General features: G+C 39.3%; 1 protein-coding gene across 2 annotated transcripts; it reads right to left on the bottom strand.

The window, feature by feature from the left end:
• Positions 1 to 728: 728 nt before the first annotated feature.
• Positions 729 to 23,325, bottom strand: capza2.L (capping actin protein of muscle Z-line subunit alpha 2 L homeolog). Of its 2 annotated transcripts, NM_001092030.1 has the most exon segments (10): positions 1,469 to 1,910; positions 2,989 to 3,051; positions 3,719 to 3,790; positions 5,687 to 5,765; positions 6,775 to 6,854; positions 7,572 to 7,778; positions 7,943 to 8,006; positions 8,342 to 8,393; positions 9,463 to 9,526; positions 22,564 to 22,843. In NM_001092030.1, coding segments are annotated over 10 exon segments (861 nt in total). In that variant the 5' UTR covers positions 22,603 to 22,843; the 3' UTR covers positions 1,469 to 1,769.
• Between the last annotated feature and the right edge of the window lie 348 nt (positions 23,326 to 23,673).

Genomic DNA, 23,673 nt, shown 5'->3' with positions numbered 1-23,673 from the left:
TGGCTCTGATGTATGTGAATAGCATAGACTAAAAATAATCCTTAAAGGAATTGTTCAGTGTAAAAATAGAAACTGGGTAAAAAGAAAGGCTGTGCAAAATAAATAATGTTTCTAATATAGTTAGGCAAAAATGTAAGGCTGGAGTGACTGGATATGTAACATAATAGCCAGAATACTCAGAATACTACTTCCTGCTTTTCAGCTTGCTTGGTTTACACGGACTGGTTACCAGGCAGTATCCAATCAGAGACTTGAGGGGAGGCCAAATGGGTCATATCTGTTACTTTTGAATCTGAGCTGAATATCAATCGCAAACTCACTGAACATATATGTACCATGTGGCCCCCATTCAAGTCACTGACTAACTCAGCGTTAGAGAGCTGAAAACCAGGAAGTAGTGTTTTGGCTATTATGTTACACATCCATTCACTCCAGCCTTTTTACATTACATTTTTGCCTAACTAACTATATTAGAAACTTGTTTTATTTTGCACAGCCTATACATTTACCCATTTGATTCAACTTCAGGTAGAATATGTTGGCGCTTTATAAATGTGTTACAATTTTTTTTTTTTAAAAAAAAATTATTTTTAATTGCAAAACCACAAATATACATGGGGTGGTATATGACCCACTATAATTTACTAAAGGTTTATTTGGCGTGAAGGTATGTGGGATTTTTTTCTAGTTACAACCTGTTTCTAAAGTGATGAATGGCCAAGCAAGTGTAACTTGATAGAAAATCTGCATTTTAATGTAACACTGAATTTTAGTACATTTTAACTGCAGAAAAAAAACTGACATGATGCGTACAGGATTACATATATATTACAGTTTGCCTTGTTATAATACATTGGAGGCTGTAGAAGATTAAGAAATTAAGGGCAAATGGATGTCAAGCCAATTTTACATTGTTATCACAGGAACAAAGCGGTACATTTTACCAAGCAATGGCTGGAAAAAAAATTCCCAAAATAGAACTAGGTCTTCCTCTTCACAACAGGTTCATACAGTTACCAAATTTAACAGATTGAACTTTTAACCATTTGTGTCAAAGCAGCTTCTAACCTGAGCCATCGTTTCGTGTAAGACTGATTAGATGACTGAACAATAAAACCGATGGCACACAAGGTGCTTTTGTAACTGCTTAACAGTCAACTTGACCTGACTGGGATATGCCTGACAGAGCTCATCAGTCTTCTCGGTATTGGCACCACCTCATTCAATTCAATATGAGGTGGCAGGAGATGGTCTTGGGTCCTTTTCAGATGGCTGGAAAGCGTTCCATCGGAGTAAAAATGCTGGTTTTACATATGCCAGAGCCAGCCATAAAAATACATTACGCAAAATCTTCTTACAGAGAAACCTATCAAAATGAGAGCTTTATATCTGACTGCCATCCCAAAAAACTGTGGCAGATATCTCTCCTCTCACCGACTTATTCTTATATTCGGATTTCTCCAAGTGTTTTTTTTTTTTTTTTTATAACTTTGCAGTCTCTTATTTAAAATCAAAGCAGATTAGATTGTTCTAAAACCTAAGTTTGTAAAAGGGAGAAAAAATAGCAGATATACCAACCCCAAAAAAGAAATTAAAATTCATTTGATCAGGTTAATTTTGTGCTGTAGCCCAATTATTTTAATTGCAGTAATTCCCCCCTTTTTTTTTTAAGCAAAAGGCCATGCTGCAATTTGGCAGATCCAAATACATTTTGTTGCAATAATTTTGATGCAAAAAGACTAAAATGTTTCAGCCATGCAATGTTTATCTTAGGCATTTTGCATTTCTTTTCCAATTTTGTAACTAAGAATCTTGTTCCAGTCGATCTTAGTGCGTGTCACTGGCAGCTGCCGACGTAAGGCTTTGAAAGTAGTGTCAGACATAGTCTGATAATTTTCACTGATTGCAGTCTGTGGGAATAAAGAAGCAGAGTTTAGAACATACTGCCTACAGATTGACTGTTATATCAAAATATGTTTTATATCTGATAAATAGTAAACTATGCTACAAGGCAAGTAATGACTTAAACAGAAACCATTGTAGTTGTACTGATATAAGCTTTATGAGGAGAGATTCAAACTCAAGTAATTGGTACATCTATAAGATCTTAACATATGAGTAGTATGTGGAAAGTATGAGGCTTGAGGTGCTGAGTCACAGAACAGCATCCTATGATTGTGCAGGAAAGAGCTCACAAACATGCGGTCCATATTTTACAGAATTCACTTAAAGGGGAACAAAAGGCAAACAAACCAATGCAGACAGTTTGCCCTTATTATGATCTAGTGAATTACTATTATTCCCCCAAATAATTTTACCTTTCCTTGTCCTTTAAATGAAGAATGCAACATTCAATAAGCTATAGTGACAGCAACTAATGGCTGATGAAATGTTAACTACAAGAGGACCTCTGCACTCAACCCATTATCCTTTAAACAACACAGGGATTGTGTTGTTTAAAGGATAATGGGTTGGAGTCCATATATGGACAAACAATCCCTGTGTTGTTTAAAGGGTAAGGCATTTTTTAGTAGAAGTATGCACAAAATGTCTCTGTCTTAAATATATTGATAATGGGTTGAGTGCAGAGGACCTCTTGTAGTTGACTATATGTATTTTGTGGTCACACCCTCATTGCACCCCCACCTAATGGTTTTAAAAAATAGTGGTGAGCACAACTTTCCTTTGTTTGATGAAATGTTAAAACATCCAAAACTACAGTATTTAAGCAGGCACTACTTAAATGTTGATCTAGTCAGTATGTGGCCCTGTAAGGGATTTTAAATGTCCTCGGGCTGCTGAAGAGCTCCATAGTCCTACTCGAGGAATGTTCCCATATCCTTTACTTGCATCATTTGATTTTAAATTAATATTAGCAGTCCTTCTCATCTTCATTTTAAACAATGACTTCCCTGCTTATTTGATATGCCATACACAAAGTAATAAGAATGAATGCCTCCTTTATTTTGCTGGATTGTATATACATACCTGGTACTCATTTTCAGCATCCTCCACAATTTTAATGAATTCTTTAGCAGTCTGGACTTCATTCTGAATTGAAAAAAACGCATTGTGTTTTTAGGTTATATCTAAATTAAAGATGTACTTCACTTTTTTTTGGTATGATGTAGACTGCAGCATTCTATGAAAATATGGGTTTTTTAGTATTTTGAATTCTTTGGAATGCCAACCACTCGGGTTGTTAGGGTTATTTAGCCTAGCAACTGGGCAACAGTTTGGATGTCAGAATGGGATTAAAGGGGCAGTATTTGAGTATAAGAGTTAAAAACGGCTTGTGCTGAACATTATTTTTGCTTATTGTTTTAATCCCAAAAGAAAACCATGCTATTTGTTATTTCTTGAGCTAAATAAGGTAAACTGGAAGCCTGAATCTACTCCTGCTTGTAATGTAGATAATTTTGGTTTCAGTGTTCGGGTATTTACACTTTTTTTTTTTTTTTTTTTTAAGCAGATTCTCTCACTGAAAGTCAGGGGTCAGTTGCAGTCCTACATGCCGATTGTATGGTCTCGTCCTCAAAATTCTATAGTCTCTTTTGCATTGCATCATAATTTTATGTTGCTAAGGTAACTAACCTATTACAGTTGTAGCATTTACATTTGTTAAAGCAGATGAATTCGCATGGCACAAACAGCTTATGGTAAGAAATTAATCATTTTTAGAAGAATGTCTAATTTTTTTAAGAGAGAATCCACTTACAGAAACAGTTAATGACTCTTCGATATCTTTATGGCTCACAAGCTGGACATTACCATCTTCATAATAATGAACCTATAAAGCCACATGACACATTAATATTTCAAGATGGAAAAAAGGAAGCAGACATATGGATATTTTAAAATCAGCAAATCTTTGTCCAGAGCTAGGTCAGCTATTTCTTTGCAGCATTTGATACTGGACTTTGCTGCAAGGCTACTGCCACACTTTGCTTTTTATAGGCTACCAGAGAAACACCATTGACTTAAAGGAACAGTAACACCAAAAAATTTAAGTGTTTTAAGGTAATGAAAATATCATGTACTGTTGCCCTGCACTGGTAAAACTGATCTGTTTGCTTCAGAAACACTACTATAGATCATATAAATAAGCTGCTGTGGAGCAATGATGGAAATTGAAAAATGGCTATATGGCACAGGTAAACAAATGGATAAAAGATAACACCATTAGACAGACAGAGCATATCTGTGATCTGTTGTGTAACCTGAGCCTTTTCTCCTTTGAATGGCTGCCCCCATTGCTATACAGCAACTTATTTACATAAACAATAGTAGTGCTTCTTAAGCAAACACAGCAGTTTTACCAGTGCAGGGCAACACTGCATTATATTTTCATTACTTTAAAACACTTATTTTTTGATGTTACTGTTCCTTTAAACAGCAAACATTTGTCACCTTCTCCGACAGCATATTATTGGGTCCAGCCAATTGCTATTAACATAAATAAGGGACGATTCTTAGCATTGCCCCTTTGAGATCCAAATTATGGGAAAACCCTGGCATTCCAGAACACATCCCACACCTGTATTGGCATTTTAAAAGTCAAAGATAGTTAGCCTTTGCTTTGTTTATGTCACTCAGACATAAAACGCTGTATAATAAAAGTCCTTTTCAAATTAAATATGAACCTAAATTATTATTTTTTTTTTATACAGCATCCATACCAGTTTTATACTTGTTTAAACGTCTTAGCTATCAATCATATATTGTTTGCCCCTATGGGCTGGCAAATACTTTCACTTTCCATTCTGCACTTCCTAGATGTAATTGCACTCCCCACATTCCCCCTCCCTTATTACTGTCTCATTGTTTAGTCAGTGCATGGGGTGCCCCAACCTGAAGCATAAACAATATTTTGGCACGACGCAAAGCCTGCCTTAATAGTGTCCACAAAATGACACCTACCTGCTTGTTGTGAATGTGAATTCCAAGACTTAAAAAACAAGATTTAAATAATTTTTATAATGTGACGTTTATTTTGCTTGACCAACATCATAAAATAGGATTTGGAATTATTTTCTTAAACAATGCAGTTATCTATCTAGAAACCCAATATTGAAAGAGGTCTAAGTTATGTGAAAGCTATCTCCCATACAGTACATTTTACAGGACCAATAACAAGTTAAAATATCCTATTTACATTTAATGTTTGTAAACTACAAATAAACTATTTAGTGAAAACAAAATTTAAGATTCATAAGAAAAATTTTATGGTTGTGGAAAAAACCATAAATGGAATTTGATCTGTTATGTGATAAGTAAATATGTGCCTGTTTGCCCTACTCAATTTAAAAGGTTGCCACCATGGATACACAGCAGCTCATTTATACAAACTATGGTAGTGTTTCTGATTCAAACACTTTTTTTATACCAGTGGAAGGTAATAGCACATTTAAATGCAATTGAAGCACTTCATTTTTATGTTTTCATGTTATTGTTCCTTTAAGCAAATAATTCAAATATATATATTTTTTTACATTTTCTTTGTAATAAAATATATTATGTGATAGTAGTTAAGCTGCATAAATGCAGAAAAATCCTATAAGGTTTATTTAATTTTTAAATTTTAGTAGGCTTAAGATATGGTAATCCTTATGCAGAGAACCCTTATCCCAAGCATTCTGGATAATAGACCCTATACCTGAATCAGCCTTTTATAACATAACTTTACCTGAATTTTTAAAATGCCGAACACTTTTGTAGTTGATGGCGTTATTGTAAACTTCCATTCTGACCTCCAACGTCCATTCCTTTTCAAGAAAAAAATAAAACGATCAGACAGGCTTGGAAATCCAATCAGACAAAACTGGTGCATGATGCTTTGTCCAACAGGTCACTGGAGGAATCCACTACGCTCCAATTGTTGGCCACCAATTCAGATAAGCCCAATTTGGCCCAGCACATGGGTAGCCAAAGCAGGCAAATATCTGATCATTTGTTGACCTTGCCAAACAAGCAGATATTTTAGTATATGGCTAGCATAATAGTGAAGACAAAATACTGATGGAAATAAAATGGCAAACAGGTGTGTATCCACATCAAGGGACTTCAAAATTGGTAAAAATATATAAAGTACATCTATACAATGTTCATAAATATAATATAGCAGCAGGGACAGGAGAAAAAGGGAAAAACTATTGATCTAATTTTAAACTTTGTTCCCAAGGGTGTGAAATCTTACATGTCAAGTTCAAAATACATGACTGGTAAATTTGAAGCAGAGGATCTTATCTAGTCAACTCTCAATATCCAGAACAGGGAATCATCTATTTAGGACAGCAGATGTGTCTGTAACAAGCCCATGAACTTATTATTTCAAGCCCTTTGAGGCATTATTTGAAAAAGCAAAGTAAACAAAAACACTTTAACTCATGGCACAAACTCTACCACAAAACCTTCCCAAAAAGGTTAAAATGGCCAATATGTCTCTGTTAAATTGTGTTTACTACTGGGAAATACCAATGATGATGTACATTTTGGTTAGCGGTCTATTAAGCTGTGGCTCAAGTGCCCCAGCCACACCCAAAATTACACCAATAAACACTCTTTTATAAGGCTATGTTTTTTCTTTATTCTTGTAATGGGATTACAACAAACAGAAGCAGCAATAAACCTGGGTGGCAGATCTAGTCTTTGGCAAACTTACTGTAAAGATTTGAGAGAAAAGGCCATGGTAAAATGCATTTTGAATGTATGGTTACAGTAAGCCTTTCAATATCAGAGGAGTATACATGAACATTTTAAGATGAAGCAACTTACCAAAAATTTTTAGCTTGAAATTGATGGCTCTCTATACATGCAATAATCGTCTGATGCCCATCAATAGTTTTACCATACACCTGAAGAGAGTAATAAAATTAATTTCAGATGGTAGCTTAAGACAGATAAAATTATGCAGTGGACCAAGTAAGTCAAATGTATATATTGACTTTAAGGGGCAGATTATTTATTAAGGGTCAAATAGTAAATTCTAATGTTCAAATTTTTTTCAAAATGCACACATTCAAATTTGAATTTAATGTAAATTTGAATGTGAGATTTATCACACCTCGACCATGAAAACAGTCATAATTCGAATATTCGCCACCTAAAACCTGCCGAGTTCATGTAAAAGTCAATGGCAGAGATCCGTTGAGCAATTTGGAGATGTTAATAGCCTTTCTGACATTCAAGTTTTTTCTTCCGAAAACTCAATTCGTACTAATCGAAAAAGATTCAAATTTTGGAGTTGGAACTATTCGATTGAATATTAGACTTTCGATTTTTTTCTTCAATAGCCTCCCAGTCTATTAGAGTTAAAAAAAATTTTTTTTTACCTATGATAAATAGGCCTCTAAGCATAAAAAAATAAAAATAAATGCCAGCCCTTGCCCCTAGTGGCACATCATAAAACCAGTATTTACGGTTTTCGACTGAAATTCAAAAACCGTAAATACTGCAGTGCTTAATCAAAGCAAACTGAACTGTAAAATACAACTCTACTACAAAATATAAAAATATTGTTTTGGGGTATTAAATTAGTTGTAATTGAAAAGTTGGACAATAGGTAGACTTACAGTGCAAACTCCATTTGGATAATGTTCTTTCACATAGGATCTTACAGCAGAGTCCACTGTGTTTCTCCAGGATTCAATTGCATTTTCTCCATCAGAAGGCCTTGGATCACTTGCTTCTTTTCTCAGGTGATCAAACTTAAAAGAAATCTTATTTTTTGGATCCAAAAACCTCCCATTGCCAAGGTCACCATGTTCAGTAATTAATACCTACAAGAGACAGGGGAAATACAGCTATTGTATGGCTAAATGTAAGGCCACTGTATCCAGAAAAAGTAATGAAAACTAAAGTTAAAGTAAAAAAAAGAAAAAAAGTTTAATATAGTAGTTGATAGGTATTGTATATCTCATTACATGCAAAAAACTAAACATACCTGTTCATCATAGCCATCAACTTTTACTGGAGTGAACTGATCCAAGTTGTACTGGGCAAATGCACTAAAGAAAACATAAAAAAAAACAAAAGAAACAAACTTACTGAATGTTATATAAGATAGTTTAAACTGTATCAACGAATGCCCAAGCTGTCTCTCTCTCTCTCTATAGTGTCACTAAAACATAGGTGAAATCTATTGAATAAGGCACTTTAGGAAACACAGACATTGGAGAGAGGATCACCTTTTTTGTAAGTGTGTGTGTGTGTGTGTTGTTCTATATAAATGTAGGTTTGGTTTTCTAATTAAGAAGTGAAGGTCACCAATTGCCCCTATCCCAGCCGTACTTATGTTATTTTATCTGCGTTATGGGATATAGGTTAAATATTATACACTTACTGCGCAGCACCTTCCCTGAGTAAGTTATCGTTGTTAAGCAGGACCCGTACATCTGTTTTGAAAAACACAAATAATAATAAAAGATTATTTCACAACAAAATAGAGAGCTACACTTAATTCTAAGCATCTTACAATATACATTTTTTAATGCATTCCAGTGGTTTAAGTTGTTTGCACATATAATTGCTTTTGTAAATAGCATCTGTCTTACTGTAATTCTGTTTCTGACTCCCAAAACAATGTTGCATAAGCCAGTGTCAGAACCACAAAACATAACACAACAAATGATTTCTGATTTCAGTAGCAGTAACATTTACCCATAACTAAAATAAATGAGACATTTTCACTGAAAGGCTAGTATACCCCGTTTCAACATAAGTTCAATGGATAGGGCTTGTGCTGAACATACTTTTGTGTATTGTTTTAATCAAGAAAATCTATGCAAAAGAAATGCTATAGGAGAGAAGAAAATGATTTACCCAAATGTGCAGAGAGTAAAAGATAACCAACATATAAAAAAATGTGATGTTTTAAAGTGATGTACACTTTTTGAATACAATGTTGATACAATAATACACAGCACCTTTTAACCCAATAGATCAGCTATTTTTATCATATGGATGTAAAATGATTAGTACTGTATGATGAAGCAAAAGCCCTGTGGTTTATTGCAACATATTTTTTATTACTTCTGGTGCATACATTTTTTTTATTTTCTTATCATTGTTTTTTTTAAACCAAGCATGCTAAAAAAAACAAAAAAAAACAAGCATGGACAAATCAATCACTTACAAATTCTACTTTGATCTTGTTTGTGCTATAACAGAGGTCAGTTATCTCACAGCATAAATAAACATACATAACAGGAAATTTTTTGGAAAAAAAAAAAAAAAAAGAACTCTGTTAAAGCTTGCTAACATTCTGGCCTTTACGGTGAGTTATTCATCTCTATCCATTATAAAGTAAATAGAAATGTCAAGTTTACATCACTAGTCCCAATTGCAAGAATCAGTAAATTGTTTAAAAATGGGAGACCATATTTCCCAGTTTATATAGGTGAGCAGCTTAAACACTACTCCTGTTTTAGGTCTCACACAAAGAAAGCAGAAAACATTACTTACCATTAAACACTTCATTAAATTCTCCTGGTGGAGCATGGATGATAAACTTTGCTGCTACACGAACCTGAATCAGGAGCAACGAAAAAAATGAAAGAAACTGGTTGAGAGTATATAAACAAACACATCCACGGACATCTTTTCTTAATTTATATTTCAGCTTTTACATGCATATGCACCACAAATACAGTAGCATAGTGTCATGCCATTTCAGATCACTCGAGGACAGCCACAGACTGAAAGCAAATGTGTAAATATTTTTCATAAATTAAGTTAGGATTGGTTGCTATAGGTAATTGCAGTGGTAACATTCAAAACCAATTTGGAATCGAGTCTCAAAATGGATAAGTGATCTGCACAGTACAACAAAAATTGAAGAAGACATTTGACAAGGCCGTCTAGAGCTGGAAGCATGTAGTGTGGCAAAAATACACTATAAGCAGCTAGATCTGCTGTCTCAGCCTCCTTGCTTATTCAGTTATTGTTTCATTTAAAAACACACTAAAGGCAGAGGTACTTTTTTTTTAAAGAAAGCAGACAATTGTTACCTTTCTCTCTTGATCTGCACAGTAGTAATTTACAATCATACTATAGGTATTAGGGATGCACCGAATCCACTATTTTGGATTTGGCCGAACCCCGGAATCCTTTGCGAAAGATTCGGCCGAATACCAAACCGAATCCAAATCCAAATTTGCATATGCAAATTAGAGGTGGGAAGGGGGAAACATTTTTTACTTCCTTGTTTTGTGACAAAAAGGCACGAGATTTCCCTCCTGCCCCTAATTTGCATATGCAAATTAGGATTCTGATTCGGTTCGGCTGGGGACAAGGATTCAGCTGAATCCGAATCCTGCTGAAAAAGGCCGAATCCTGGATTCGGTGCATTAACTTTATAGGTATAGCTTTGCACAGTGGTAAATCTATACTGCCATTATAGAGAGGGTGACATTAAGGGGTTATTTATCAAAGGTCGAGTTTCTGAGGTTTTTTTCTACATCAAACTCAACTCGAATGTTAGCTTATTTATGAAAAACCCAAATTTAAAAAAACTTGATTGAATGCAATCGGGGGAAAAACGTGAATACTTGAATTGATCAAGCTTTCGGCTAAAACAAACCTTGAATACCTCAAATTGATTGAGTTTTCTAGTGAAAACCAAATGGTTCAAGGGACCTTGACAGATTTTACCTGGAGTTTTTTTGGATTCTGGCTGCTTCGGGCATAATAAATCTTGAAAAATTTTAGATTTTTTTTCCTGAAAAGTTCGAGTTTTAGTGAAACTACCCTTGAAAAACTTGATTTTTTGGGAAAACCACAAAAACAAATGTCAAGTGTGTTTTGATTACATCCAACACAACGTTGTAGTATATGCCACTGGACAACCTCATATTAATACATAGAAATTTTAATTTCCATTCCTCTGGTTTGAGAGGCACTGTGATTACTATTTATTGTAGTGGGCAGTGAGAATCTTTATGGGCAATGGCACACAAGCAGATTAATCACCTCTTTTGCGGGCGACTAATCTCCTTCCCAACATCGATAATGTTGGTGGCAATACATATTACACAGAACAGTTGATTTATCGGGGGAAACTAATCTCCTCATGTGCCATTTCCCTAAGTTAAAGTCACAGTCTACAATAAAAACAAGTCCCAGTCTATTGCCCTCCATTGACAAGTCCCTCCATTCCAAAAACTTGTTTCAGAAATGAAGTCTCTAATTATACAGAGGGCTTCTCAGTGGAATGGTGATTTGCTTTAATTGGCAGGAAGTTTTAACACAACAAATAAAGCATGAAAGTAGCAAAACCTAAATTAACAAAACCAGTATTTCTCACACTGTGAGACTTCTTTCCAAATTTAGAAAGGCTTAGGTGGACTCATTGCCACACCATATGTTACAGATCAATGTCATTCCTAAAAGGAAAAATATTTTCCCAGATAAAGGCAATACAAGGCTTTTGCTCCAAGTAACTTTTGGCTTTTTTTTTTTATATTTCTTGCACTAAACCAGGGGTGCCCAAAAGCTAAATCTAGACCTTTAGCTGGTGATCAGTAGATCTGATGACTCCATGTCAACAAACAGCTCGACTAAATTACCCTCCTGTTTATTTTCATTAAGCTATTTATTACAGTTTATTTCTTAAGATTACATAATAAACAGTTGTTTGTTAAATATAGCACTGTACATTTTCTCATTAATCAATATATTTAAATAATATTCTCAATAGAACAGAATGCTAACAATGCTTTTATGAATGCAGATCATAATGGGACATCATAAAAATTAGACCTCACATAAGTAAAGTATGGGCACTCCTGCACTAAACTGTGACAAAATAAATTTAATTGTAAAAGTAATTGTGATTTCCTGTAATTGTAATTAACGTACTCCTCCCTGTTAAAATACCCTCTCCACTATATGACCCCCTGATCTGTAAGCCAATGGCACAGGCAGTAGCTAGGGGAAGTATCCTATTTAAAAACTCTCTCATAATTACTGTTGGCAGACAGAAGTAAGAGTATAATCATTATTGTAAGACCATAATATAAAAACATTTTTTTTTTTAGAACTAACACATTTTCAACACAAAAGGTCCTAGGTGTATAAAACCTCTTTAAAAGTGCAACATATATGCAATAATCCATAATGCTAAGATTATTCACAGCAGTGTACATTATTTCAATAGATTAATAATATAGATCGAAGAAACAAGCATAAACATTGAGGTATACCTTGAAAGAGAAAAACAGTTAAAGCCAGGGTATTTTTATAAATTGCTTCTAGAATTTTTTTTTATATTTAGTCTGGAACATAATGTGTAAATGTCTATTGGAGATAAGATTCCTGCCAAATAAATACCTTCTATTATGGATTACCAATCAAATATTGTACATAACAGGTGGCAAAGTAGCTAGCACTACTGCCTTGCAGCACTGGGGTCCTAAATCATGATTAAAACCAGGGCACTATCTACAAAGAGGTTGTGTGGATTTCATCCATGCACTCTAGTTTCCAACCACAGACAGGTTAAATGACTTCTGATAGAATTCACTCTTATGGGAATGTATGAATGTGCTAGGGAACTTTTGTTTCTAAGCTTTATTGGGGCAGTGACTGATGTGAATGGTACACATAGTAAAGTAATAGAAGATAAAATACCCCTCAATGTTTAATACATTTCAAAGACATGCAATAATGCAAGAGTGCTGCATCCAGGACAAACCTAGTGTGCACCACGCCTAACCCATCTTACCAAGGTCAGAAAGAGATACGACTTCCTCTTTCTGCCCTAAACAGTCCCAGCCTCATGAAACTAAATGAAATAACCAAAAAAGGAAATGCATCCCCATACAAGGGCATTCTAACTCGCATTCACATAAGAACATTCTGCATTTCAAATACAAACAATGTACCCTATCATTTAACAGCATAGAAATAATTGCCATCAGCCATGCATAAATAAAACCCATAATTAATTAACTACTACATATGCTGGGAGATTTGTGTTGCTTCAACAGCCTTTAAAGCACAACATTAACAAAAATATTAAGAAACATAGTAAAAGACAAGACCAGAAAAGAGACTTTAACCATGTTCCCATAATACTACAAGTGGCCATATTGTTTTGTCCTAATAATAGTGACTACAGCACTGTGACACATTACAAACCAATTTGCAATTAGTTACATTTATCCCACTTGGGCCTCAGAACGGCAAGTCTCAAGGTGGCCATACACGGGCCGATAAAAGCTGCCGACAGACCGTGTCGGCAGCTTATTGGCCCGTGTATGGGGCCCCCCGACGGGCTTCACCGATCGAAGCCCGTCGGGGGATAAATGAGCGGATCTCTCCATGTATGGCCACTTTCAGTTGTCCTGCTGTGGTTGCACTGAGCTAGAACTTTCCTACAATGCTACAAATTTTTGCACAATGCCTGTATCTTTTTCCAGTTTTTGTACCAGTGTGTATTTTCTATTTTCAGTGGCTTGAGTTTTAAACTGCAAATACCAGTTAATAAACACAGTTAAAACCAACCAAGCTAAAAATGCATTTTTATTAGAATGCATTAATAAAATACAATTTCTTATTACGAATCTGCTATAATGCATATCTATTACATAGAGCTGCCTCTATTGCATGCACAATATTCGCGCCTGCAGGCATCTGAATAGTTCCAGAGCCAGGCTATAAAATTTGGAATTTGCAGATTGCAGTGGTTTAATACCTGGAAGTCGTTTTAAACAACCCCGTTAGCAACCACGTTTGCTCAATTTTTGACTGATTAAGACCTTAATGACTTCCTCACAAAGTTTGCAATCAAACTGCTTTTGCCAAAGTACGCAGTGTATGTAATAAAATTTCGCAAACTGTTTTTTTGCAACAAAATATTTAACGAAAATCCAGAGCAGGTTTTGCAATGCAATAAAAGCCTAATGAAGAATATTACATTGCGACAGGTGAATTTTATTACATTCCCCTTAGAGTATTAGGAGGCAGTGTCAAGTGGGATGTGGTGTTTACATGGCAAATACTGACTAAAATAAAACACAGCAATCAAAATGCCATGTGTGCTACCAGATTTTGGGCACATGTGGCATTTTGATAGGGATAGAGAAGATAAACTTGATTATTTCAGAAACAGTACAGAATTTTTAATCGATTGTATTTAGAAAGTTTCTTGTTTCAGTATGCTGAAGCTTATTTTCCCAAGTCACCCATGGCAGACAATTCACCAACATGGGTTAATCCCGCCTATCAGGTCACTGGACAGGAAAGAGTTAACGATCGGTATAAATACCTTGCTCCTCCCAGCAATCCTCGTCTTTTTTCCTGTCCAGGTCACGACAGGCTGCTACAGACTGCTACAGGCTGCTACAGATGGCTAAAAGGCTGCTAAGCTTACCATACCAGAGTGGGTCTCTCTCTCTCTCTCTCTCTCCCCTCTGATGCCTCCAAGTGCACCCTATACGGGTTGTGGTGAGAAGAACCCGTTGGGCAGGGTTGTGTGCTGGAGCTGCTGTAAGAATTCCCTCCTAAGGTAGAGAGGAGGATGAAGCAGTCCAGAGATCAGCCGTTTCAGATGGATTCGAGGCTGGGTAAAGTGTTTTGTTCCATGGAAGAGCACACGCGCCAATACTGACGCGGACGCGCGTCGAGTACGGACGCGGAAGCGCGTGTAAGACGCGCGCCTGAGTTGACGCGAACGGAGTGACGCGTGCCGGAAGTGACGCACGCGGAAGACGCGCGCTCAAAGAAGACGCGCGCCCGGAAATGGACGCGCGCGCCCGGAAGTGACGCGCGTCCGGACTGACGCGCGGGAAAACGGCGTCAGGAAGTGACGCAATAAGAAGACGCTGGCAGTGTGTGCAAGGCTGGCGTTTTGGCTGGATGTGATTGTACACTTCGCCGGAAGTTGGAGAGCGTTGGTTCACTCGGCTACAGACTGTGAGTGCCTTTCCAGTGGAATCTTGCTTTTGTAATTGAATTTATGCTTATGGAATAATGTGTTACAGGTTACTATGGATCAGCCTGGCTCTGGAAAAGGATCTCAGCCCAAAGGTCCTAGGTAAGCTGGCTGTGGATATATGGATGTAATGAGAGAGAACGATAATTAGTGGCTGATGGTTGTCTTTTCCATTTTCAGCCTACATATGTCAACTGAATTGCAGAAAGGGGAGCCTACTCTCTCAAAGAAAGCGGCTTCAGCTACGGACCCAGTAGCGTCTGCAGACCCTCAGCCTTCAGGAGCCCCACAATTGGATGCTCTGGTCTCCATCATCAAGCAAGCTGTAGTACAAGGCATGCAAGAGGCTACTGCTTCTACCTCTGGGGTACAGAGGAAAGCTAAGAGGGTCAGAGATTTGCCATATGAGTCTCTATCAGATGTGTCAGATGAAGAATTGTATTCTCCAGGGGACGCACATTCAGAACTCTCAGAGGAGGGAGAAGTGTTTTCTGAGGAAGAGATTGCATTTGATCCTACAGCGATAGAGAATCTGGTAAAGGCAGTAAGGAAGACGCTATGTCTTTCGGAAGAGCTACCTAAGTCTAGTTCAGCAGATAAATTCTTCCCATCGGTCAGGAAAAGACAGGTGACTTTCCCGGTGCATGATTCAATTAAGGAAATCATCAGCTCTGAGTGGAAGAGAACAGAGAAAAAGTTTGTTATCCAGGGGAAGTTTGCAAAAAAGTATCCGGTGGAGGAGTCTTTCTCTAAATTGTGGGACAATCCGCCTAAAGTCGACGCTGCGGTGGTAAGGTTGGCAAGAAAGACGACGCTGCCAGTGGATGATGCAGCAGCTTTCCGTGATCCAATGGAGAAACGGATCGAAACCAACCTCAAGAAGACGTTTATAGCGGCAGGAGCAACTTGTAGACCGGCAGTAGCTATGACCTCCACATCAAGAGCTATGAAGGTGTGGTTGAATAACCTGGAAGATGCCATTTCTTCTAATGTCAAAAGGTCTGGGTTACGTGAAATGTTGTCTGAATTGAAACTAGCGGTGGATTTCATGACCGATACCTCTCTAGATCTGGTACATCTAGCTTCAAGAACTATGGCACTTTCGGTGTCCTCAAGAAGGGCTTTGTGGTTGAAGCCATGGCTGGCGGATTCAGCCTCTAAGGGGAATTTATGTCAGTTGCCGTTTGAGGGAGAGATGCTCTTCGGTGAGAAACTCGATTCCATCATTAAGAAAGCTTCCGGGGGCAAGAGTGTATTTTTGCCGCAGGAGAAGAGATTCAGGCGTCAAGGGGGGAGGCCTAGTTCCCCCATTAACAGGTCCTTTCGGGGTTCAAGACAGCCTAGATATGGAAGGACTGCCGGAAGACAGACTAATTGGAAGCCCACAAGGGGGGAAAGTAGGCCTCCCAATAGGAGAAGTTCTACTTTCAGCTCAAGCCATACGGAGAAGAAGCAATGAGATCAGGCCGGCTCAGACCAGCAGAGTGGGGGCACGTCTAACATCCTTTTATGCGGTCTGGGCCTCAAAAATCAGAGACCAATGGGTCCTGAGGGTGATTCAGGAAGGATATCAGTTGGAGTTCCACAGGGTGCCGTCTCGCAATGTGTTCAAGGTGTCTTCAGTCCCGCAGGTACCAGGTTCGGACCAAGTGTTACAGGAGTATGTAGATCAACTCCTGAACTCGGGGGCAGTGGAATGGGTTCCGAAGTCCCAACAGGGCTTAGGTTTCTATTCGAAGCTCTTTCTAGTCCGGAAGGCCTCGGGGGCATTCAGACCGGTACTGGATTTACGCCCTCTGAATCAGTTTGTCAACTGCAGGCGCTTCAAAATGGAATCACTGACGTCCATCCTACAAGCAGTTCCTCCACAATCATGGCTAATAAATCTGGACTTGAAGGACGCATATTTCCATGTACCAGTGCACAAGACACACCGGAAGTATCTTCGATTTGTTTTCAGAGGTCAACATGTCCAGTTTACCTGTCTTCCCTTTGGCCTCTCAACGTCCCCAAGAACGTTTACAAAAGTCCTGGTCACGGTCGTGGCTTTTCTAAGAGTAGAAGGTGTGCCTATATTTCATTACCTGGACGACATTCTGTTGGTGGCTTCATCAAGAGAGGAAGCTCTGAAATTCAGGGACAGAACAATCCTGGTACTCCAACAGTTCGGTTGGGTAATAAACTGGGAGAAGAGCAGCTTACTTCCGTCACAAAGGATGGTCTTCTTGGGTGCACACCTGGATACGCAGGAAGGAATAGTTTCACTTCCTCAAGAAAAGATACAGCATATATTGAGACAAATAAGACAGTTCAAAGAACAACAAAGAGTCTCAGTAAGATCATGCATGTCGGTCCTAGGTCTCATGGCATCTACGATCCAGATGGTGAAGTGGGCCAGGTGGCACATGAGGCCTCTCCAACAATTCTTCCTGAGGGAGAATGCTTCAAGACAGTTGAAACTAAATTCACGAATTGTAGTTTCAGAGGACGCCAAAGACAGTTTAAGTTGGTGGCTGGTTGTAGGAAATTTGACTCAGGGGATGGTCCTTGCAAACCCCCCGTATGTGGTGATCACGACAGACGCTTCAGAGAGAGGCTGGGGTGCAGTACTGGAAGGCCGCAGTGTTCAAGGTCATTGGAACCTGCAGGGTGTCTCCTCAAACATTCTGGAACTACGGGCCGTGAAAGAGGCATTGCTGGCCTTTTCAGAAAAGATTCTACATGCCTGGGTAAAGATTCAGTCAGACAATGTTACAACTGTGTCTTATGTGCAGAAGCAAGGTGGCACCAGAAGCGCCCGACTGCTAAAAGAACTGGCCCCAATAATGACGTGGGCAGAGGAAAATCTAGAAGGGCTGACAGCCTTACATATTCCAGGCAGTCAGAATACGGAGGCAGACTTTCTCAGTCGCAACACCTTGCAACCAGGAGAATGGAGTTTATGTCTGCTAACCTTTCAAGGCGTAGTACAGAGGTTCGGAAGGCCAGAAATCGATCTTATGGCCACGGACAAAAACCACAAGTGCAGCAGGTTCTTCTCCAGGGCACCATGTCCTCTGGCAGAAGCAGTGGATGCACTCCTCCAGGATTGGAGCAGGATATTTGGTTATGTTTTTCCGCCCTTTCCAATGATTTGGAGGGTGTTGAAAAAGGTGGATATCGAAAAAGCCTTGGTCATAGCCATAATTCCGTATTGGCCGAGACGCCCTTGGTTTCCGCTCCTGCAGAGTTTGGCAGTGGAGCCACCTCTGAGACTGCCTCTTCAGCCGGATTTGTTATCCCAGGGCCCAGTGGTCTACGAGGGAGTGGATTCCCTGTCACTGACGGCATGGAAATTGAAAGGCAGAGGCTAGCAGAATATGGTTTCCAGGAAGATCTGGTGAATTTCTTATTGAAGGCTCGGAGGGCTTCTACCTCGGCTCAATATTACAGGGTCTGGAAGTGTTTCGCAGAATTTGCAGTACAACACAAGTTTGACCCAAAAGATCCTACTGTCCAACAGGTGATTCAGTTCCTGTTTGTGGGTTTCCAGAGAAAACTTAGCACAAGCACCCTGCGAGGTCAAGTCTCCGCATTATCTGCATTGTGTGGTCATTCCTGGGCGGAGGAGCCTCTGGTTAACCGGTTCTTCAACGCAATGAGAAGGGTGTGTCCTTTCAAGAAATCCAGAGTTCCACCTTGGGACCTTACGATTGTCTTACGAGCCTTAATGTCTTCACCTTTTGAGCCTTTGCGGAAAGCCTCGGACTGGCATGCGACATTGAAAGTCCTGTTTCTGGTCGCTATTACCTCAGCTTGCAGGGTTGGTGAGATTTCTGCTTTGTCAGCAAAAGAGCCAGACACAGTTGTCTATCCGGACAAAGTGATTATGAGACCATCTTTTGAGTTTCTTCCAAAAGTAATCTCCCAATTTCATGCCGATTTGGAAATTACACTACCTTCTTTCTGCCCGTCTCCAAAGTCTAACAAGGAGCGAGAATGGCATACTTTGGACTTGGTGAGGGCCGTTTCGCATTATCTGACGCGAACGAAGGATTGGCGAAAATCTGACAAGTTATTCCTGATTCCGAGGGGCCCTAGAAAGGGTATGGCACCAGCTAAATCTACGATTGGCCGCTGGATTGTCTCCTGCATTGCTCTAGCTTATCGGTTGACAGGCAATGAGATTCCTAAGGACCTGAGGGCTCACTCTACAAGAGCCATGGCTACTTCCTGGGCGGCGGAAGCCAAGGCCCCGCCAGACCTCATCTGCAAGGCTGCGAGGTGGACATCTTCTTGTACCTTCATTCGTCATTACAGACTGAATGTGATGCTGTCTCAAGATGCAAAGTTTGGAAGAAAGATTTTGCAATCTGTTGTTCATGCTAAATAAAGTTTTTTGGTTGATCGATAATGGTCCCTCCCTTCTTTAAGCTTGGGGAAATCCCATGTTGGTGAATTGTCTGCCATGGGTGACTTGGGAAATATAGAAATTTTTTCATACTCACCGTAATTTCTATTTCCAAGTCACTTCCATGGCAGCATTCACCAACTTCCCTCCCTTCTTCTGGAGCTTGTTACTAGACGAGGATTGCTGGGAGGAGCAAGGTATTTATACCGATCGTTAACTCTTTCCTGTCCAGTGACCTGATAGGCGGGATTAACCCATGTTGGTGAATGCTGCCATGGAAGTGACTTGGAAATAGAAATTACGGTGAGTATGAAAAAATTTCTATATTTCATTTTTGAGATAGTTCTCCTTTAAATTAACCCAATAGGACTGGTTTGCCTTCAAAAAGGATAAATTATTTCTTAGTTAGGTTTAAGTACTACATGGTACTGTTTTATTACTAAAGAGCAAAAGGAAATCATTTGTAAAAATGTGATTTATTTCATTATAATGGAGTCTATGGTAGATGGCCTTTCTGTGATTCTGAGCTTTTTGGATAACGGATGCTATACCTTAAAGGAGACAAAGATAAATGACCCCCCCCCTCCTCATTTTGTAGGCAATAATGTATACTATATGGTGCAGGGTTTTAGTTTTGGCTGTAAATTAATTTTGTCTTCAAAATTAGCCCCTTTATTTGTGTTCCCCATAGATGTTCTCTGGTCCCTGTTTCAAATGAGGGGTGGGCGTGTCCTAACAGTCCCTGCCAGAAACACAGTAGGAGGAGGAAAAGCCAATTACAGCTCTGCAGTCACACACGCAAAGACAGGCTTTAGTTTCCCATCAGGTCAGCCTAGCTGCTGATTAGTTCCTATCCTACAGTGCAGTGTACTGACTCCCCTGCATAGCCTGGGAAAAGAGGCAGCATATTATATATTATGTATGTTATATACATGTTTATAGACCCATAAATGTATAGGATGGTTTTTCCCTAAATCAATGTGTGTCAGTTATTCACTGCATACACATACATATAGGTGACACCATGGGAATTAATCAAAAGAGGTTCTAGGTTGCAACACTGCAGTTAACTACAGCAAGCAATCAAAACAAAATAAAAATAGGAGAAAAGATCTGACTGGTTCACTCTATAGTATCACTTTGCATATCAATCAACCTAGGTCATACAAAGGAGATACCCCTGAATACTTTTTAGGTCACTCAAGTTGCCATCACAATAAACAAATCATTGATTGTGCATTTTTAACCAAATTATCAGGTCAGCCTAGCTGCTGATTAGTTCCTATCCTACAGTGCAGTGTACTGACTCCCCTGCATAGCCTGGGAAAAGAGGCAGCATATTATATATTATGTATGTTATATACATGTTTATAGACCCATAAATGTATAGGATGGTTTTTCCCTAAATCAATGTGTGTCAGTTATTCACTGCATACACATACATATAGGTGACACCATGGGAATTAATCAAAAGAGGTTCTAGGTTGCAACACTGCAGTTAACTACAGCAAGCAATCAAAACAAAATAAAAATAGGAGAAAAGATCTGACTGGTTGTTGTGGGTAACTTCTGCTCTATAGTATCACTTTGCATATCAATCAACCTAGGTCATACAAAGGAGATACCCCTGAATACTTTTTAGGTCACTCAAGTTGCCATCACAATAAACAAATCATTGATTGTGCATTTTTAACCAAATTATCTTTTTAAAGGAGAAGGAAAGGTTAAAAATAAGTAAGCTTAAGAAAAGCTATGTAAATACACCAGTAAACCCAGCTACTCTGAGTCCTCTGTCAAAAGAAACACTGTATTTCTTTCCTTCTATTGTGTATATATGGGCTTCTGTATCAGATTCCCTTCTTTCAGCTTAAACCTACAGTACACGGGCTCAAGCATGCTCAGTTTGCTCCGCTCACCCTATTCTCCTCCCTGAGGAGAGACTGAGGCAGGAAGTGATGTAGCACCAAGCTAATATGGCAGCTGCTATCCTAAATCAATAAGAAAGCTTCTAGAGCTGTTTACTAAGGTATGGTAAAGCATTCTACAGAATAAATATGTTCTAGGGTGCACTATTATAGCTAATCTATTGGCAATGAAATGCCTTGGTAGCTTTTCTTCTCCTTTAATTGGGTAAGGTACTGAAGAATCTTGGTGGACCATGACTGACGCTGGCACATAAGAGAAATCAGAGTCAGAGAAAGAAGCGGCTTCTCTGTGTATTGTAACCATTTGTCTGGAAACCCAAGCTGTCGGAAAATGAAGTTCGACCACTGTAAGGCCGAACTATTGGACTGAATGAATCCACAGGCGGACAGATTGTGTTTATTAAAAAAAAATAAAGCAGTCTAAAGTATTTTGACTTTTCTGCTTCAAAGTATGATTATGGATTACAAGCTCTTACAAACAGTGCTCTGTCTAGCAATTGCAAAAGAATAGATTTAGATGGCATTCTTTGTATTTCACACATTTATGGCACTATGGAATAGGTCGGTCTATACAAATAAATGTCTGGGCAAATAGTCCATGTTTTGCTCAGTTGTCCCACAAGCCAGATAATAGTGAGGATCAGCACAAATGTTGGGCAGCATAAATGGATCGCTGTCATTTGGGAAACTAATCAGAGACATTATAACCCTCACCCCCCATTGCTGGTAGTGCCTGCCATTTGTAACAGTGTGGTGTGGAAGTTACAGTACTGGATTTATCAATGCTGTGAGGAGAGATTAGGCAACATAAAGGAGAGATGATAGATATGAGCTGCTCTAAGGCCCACAGTTGGGCTACTATATACCGTCCAGTCTATGCCCCATAAAGTGACAGACCCCAAAGGGAAAGAATGGGAGGGGGTGACAGCAGACAGTTTGCAACAGACAGACAAGTTTGCAGTTGGCCTGGGGGAGGTCTCAAGCCTCCTGGCTCCTATTTTCGTGCATTAGCCGTACATGGAGCGGCAACACTAGAGGAGGAGGAAGAGCCAAGCCGCTGGCCGCACTGCCTGTCCTATTCCTTCCGGCCTGTACTTATGCTCGTTACAGGGTCTGCAGCATTTTAACCAAAGTGCTCTCACCTGAATTAACCCACCGTGTTCAGAGGGCGGCTTGCGACCCCTCGCCCAGTTATTCAAAGCAGCATTGGCCTCTACCAGCAAACGGGATGGGGAGGGGATTGAGTCCTTCTTACTGGACACCTCTACACTTTAAATGACAGCTTTCATATCGTATACAAAGAACCAACAACCAACCTTCTCATCATCAGACAGCTGCTCCTCCATGTCGGCCATCTTCTTCGCCCCCTTCTCTTGACTGCTCGTACCCGTGGGGCGGGGTCTCGCCGTGTGGGAGAGGAAGCCGAGAGCGCGCACGGGCAGGGCAGAGAGGGCGCGTACAAGCTATGTGGAAGGAAGCTGAAACGCAGCCATGACAGTTATTTGATCAGTAGCGAAGCAGCGGTGCCCCCTTTTGTGCTACAGTAAATATGTCATTGCAGGGGTTTAGCCACCGTAAAACCGCGAGCCTGGGAATATAGACACAGCTTAATCGCGTGTACTTCCGTGCACCATGTTTTACGTCACTGCCACGACCCACGTGAAATACATTTCCGGGAAACTGATAGTGTGTCATAGATATGAGGCTGTGGGCTCTGCCCAAGCTCGACGCTTGAGGGCATGGTTAGAACTGGGCGCAGCTCTGTAGCTGAGGGTTCTGCGTTTAGGTTTTGTCATCAAGCTCTTTCACTGCTCCAGCCTTCTTATGATGGTGCCACAGATTCTGATCTGAATAGAAGATACAAATATTAAAGGAGACAGTGTGTGCAAAATAAGTGTGCCAGTGCATTATACTCCTTAAACTGTAGAAGGAATGTGCTTTAAAAGGGATTTTGTCTGGTTGATTTATTAGAAATGACTGCAAGGACTCTACTGGTCCCACCCATCTGTGTCACTTCCTGCTGCCTGAGCAGCTACACTGACCTGATAGAGAACTGGAGCCTAGCTTTGCTTTGTGCATACCAACCAACATTCAAAAAATGGAAAGAGGGAGGAAAGGTTGTGTGGGAATTTTATGGCCACACCCCCTATTTACCATGTCAATTTTACAAAATGTGGCAGGTTGTGAACACATTTCTGGGAGTTTTAGTGCAATGTTTTCTGTGTTATAACAGTTTTGCGAATAAAGAGGAATTGCTCTTTAAAGGGGTTGTTCACCTTCCAAGCACTTTTTTTCAGTTCAGTTGTTTTCAGGTTGTTCCCCCAGACTTTTTTTCCAATTACTTTCCATTATTTATTTTTTACTGTTTTTCTAAAATCGAAGTTTAATGTCCCTGTCGCTGTTGTTTGAGTCTGGCAGCTCAGTAA

Source organism: Xenopus laevis, chromosome 3L, assembly GCF_017654675.1.
Source record: "Xenopus laevis strain J_2021 chromosome 3L, Xenopus_laevis_v10.1, whole genome shotgun sequence".
Taxonomy (NCBI): domain Eukaryota; kingdom Metazoa; phylum Chordata; class Amphibia; order Anura; family Pipidae; genus Xenopus; species Xenopus laevis.
The sequence above is the reverse complement of the archived record's forward strand: the minus strand, read 5'-3'. Positions and strand labels throughout refer to the sequence as shown.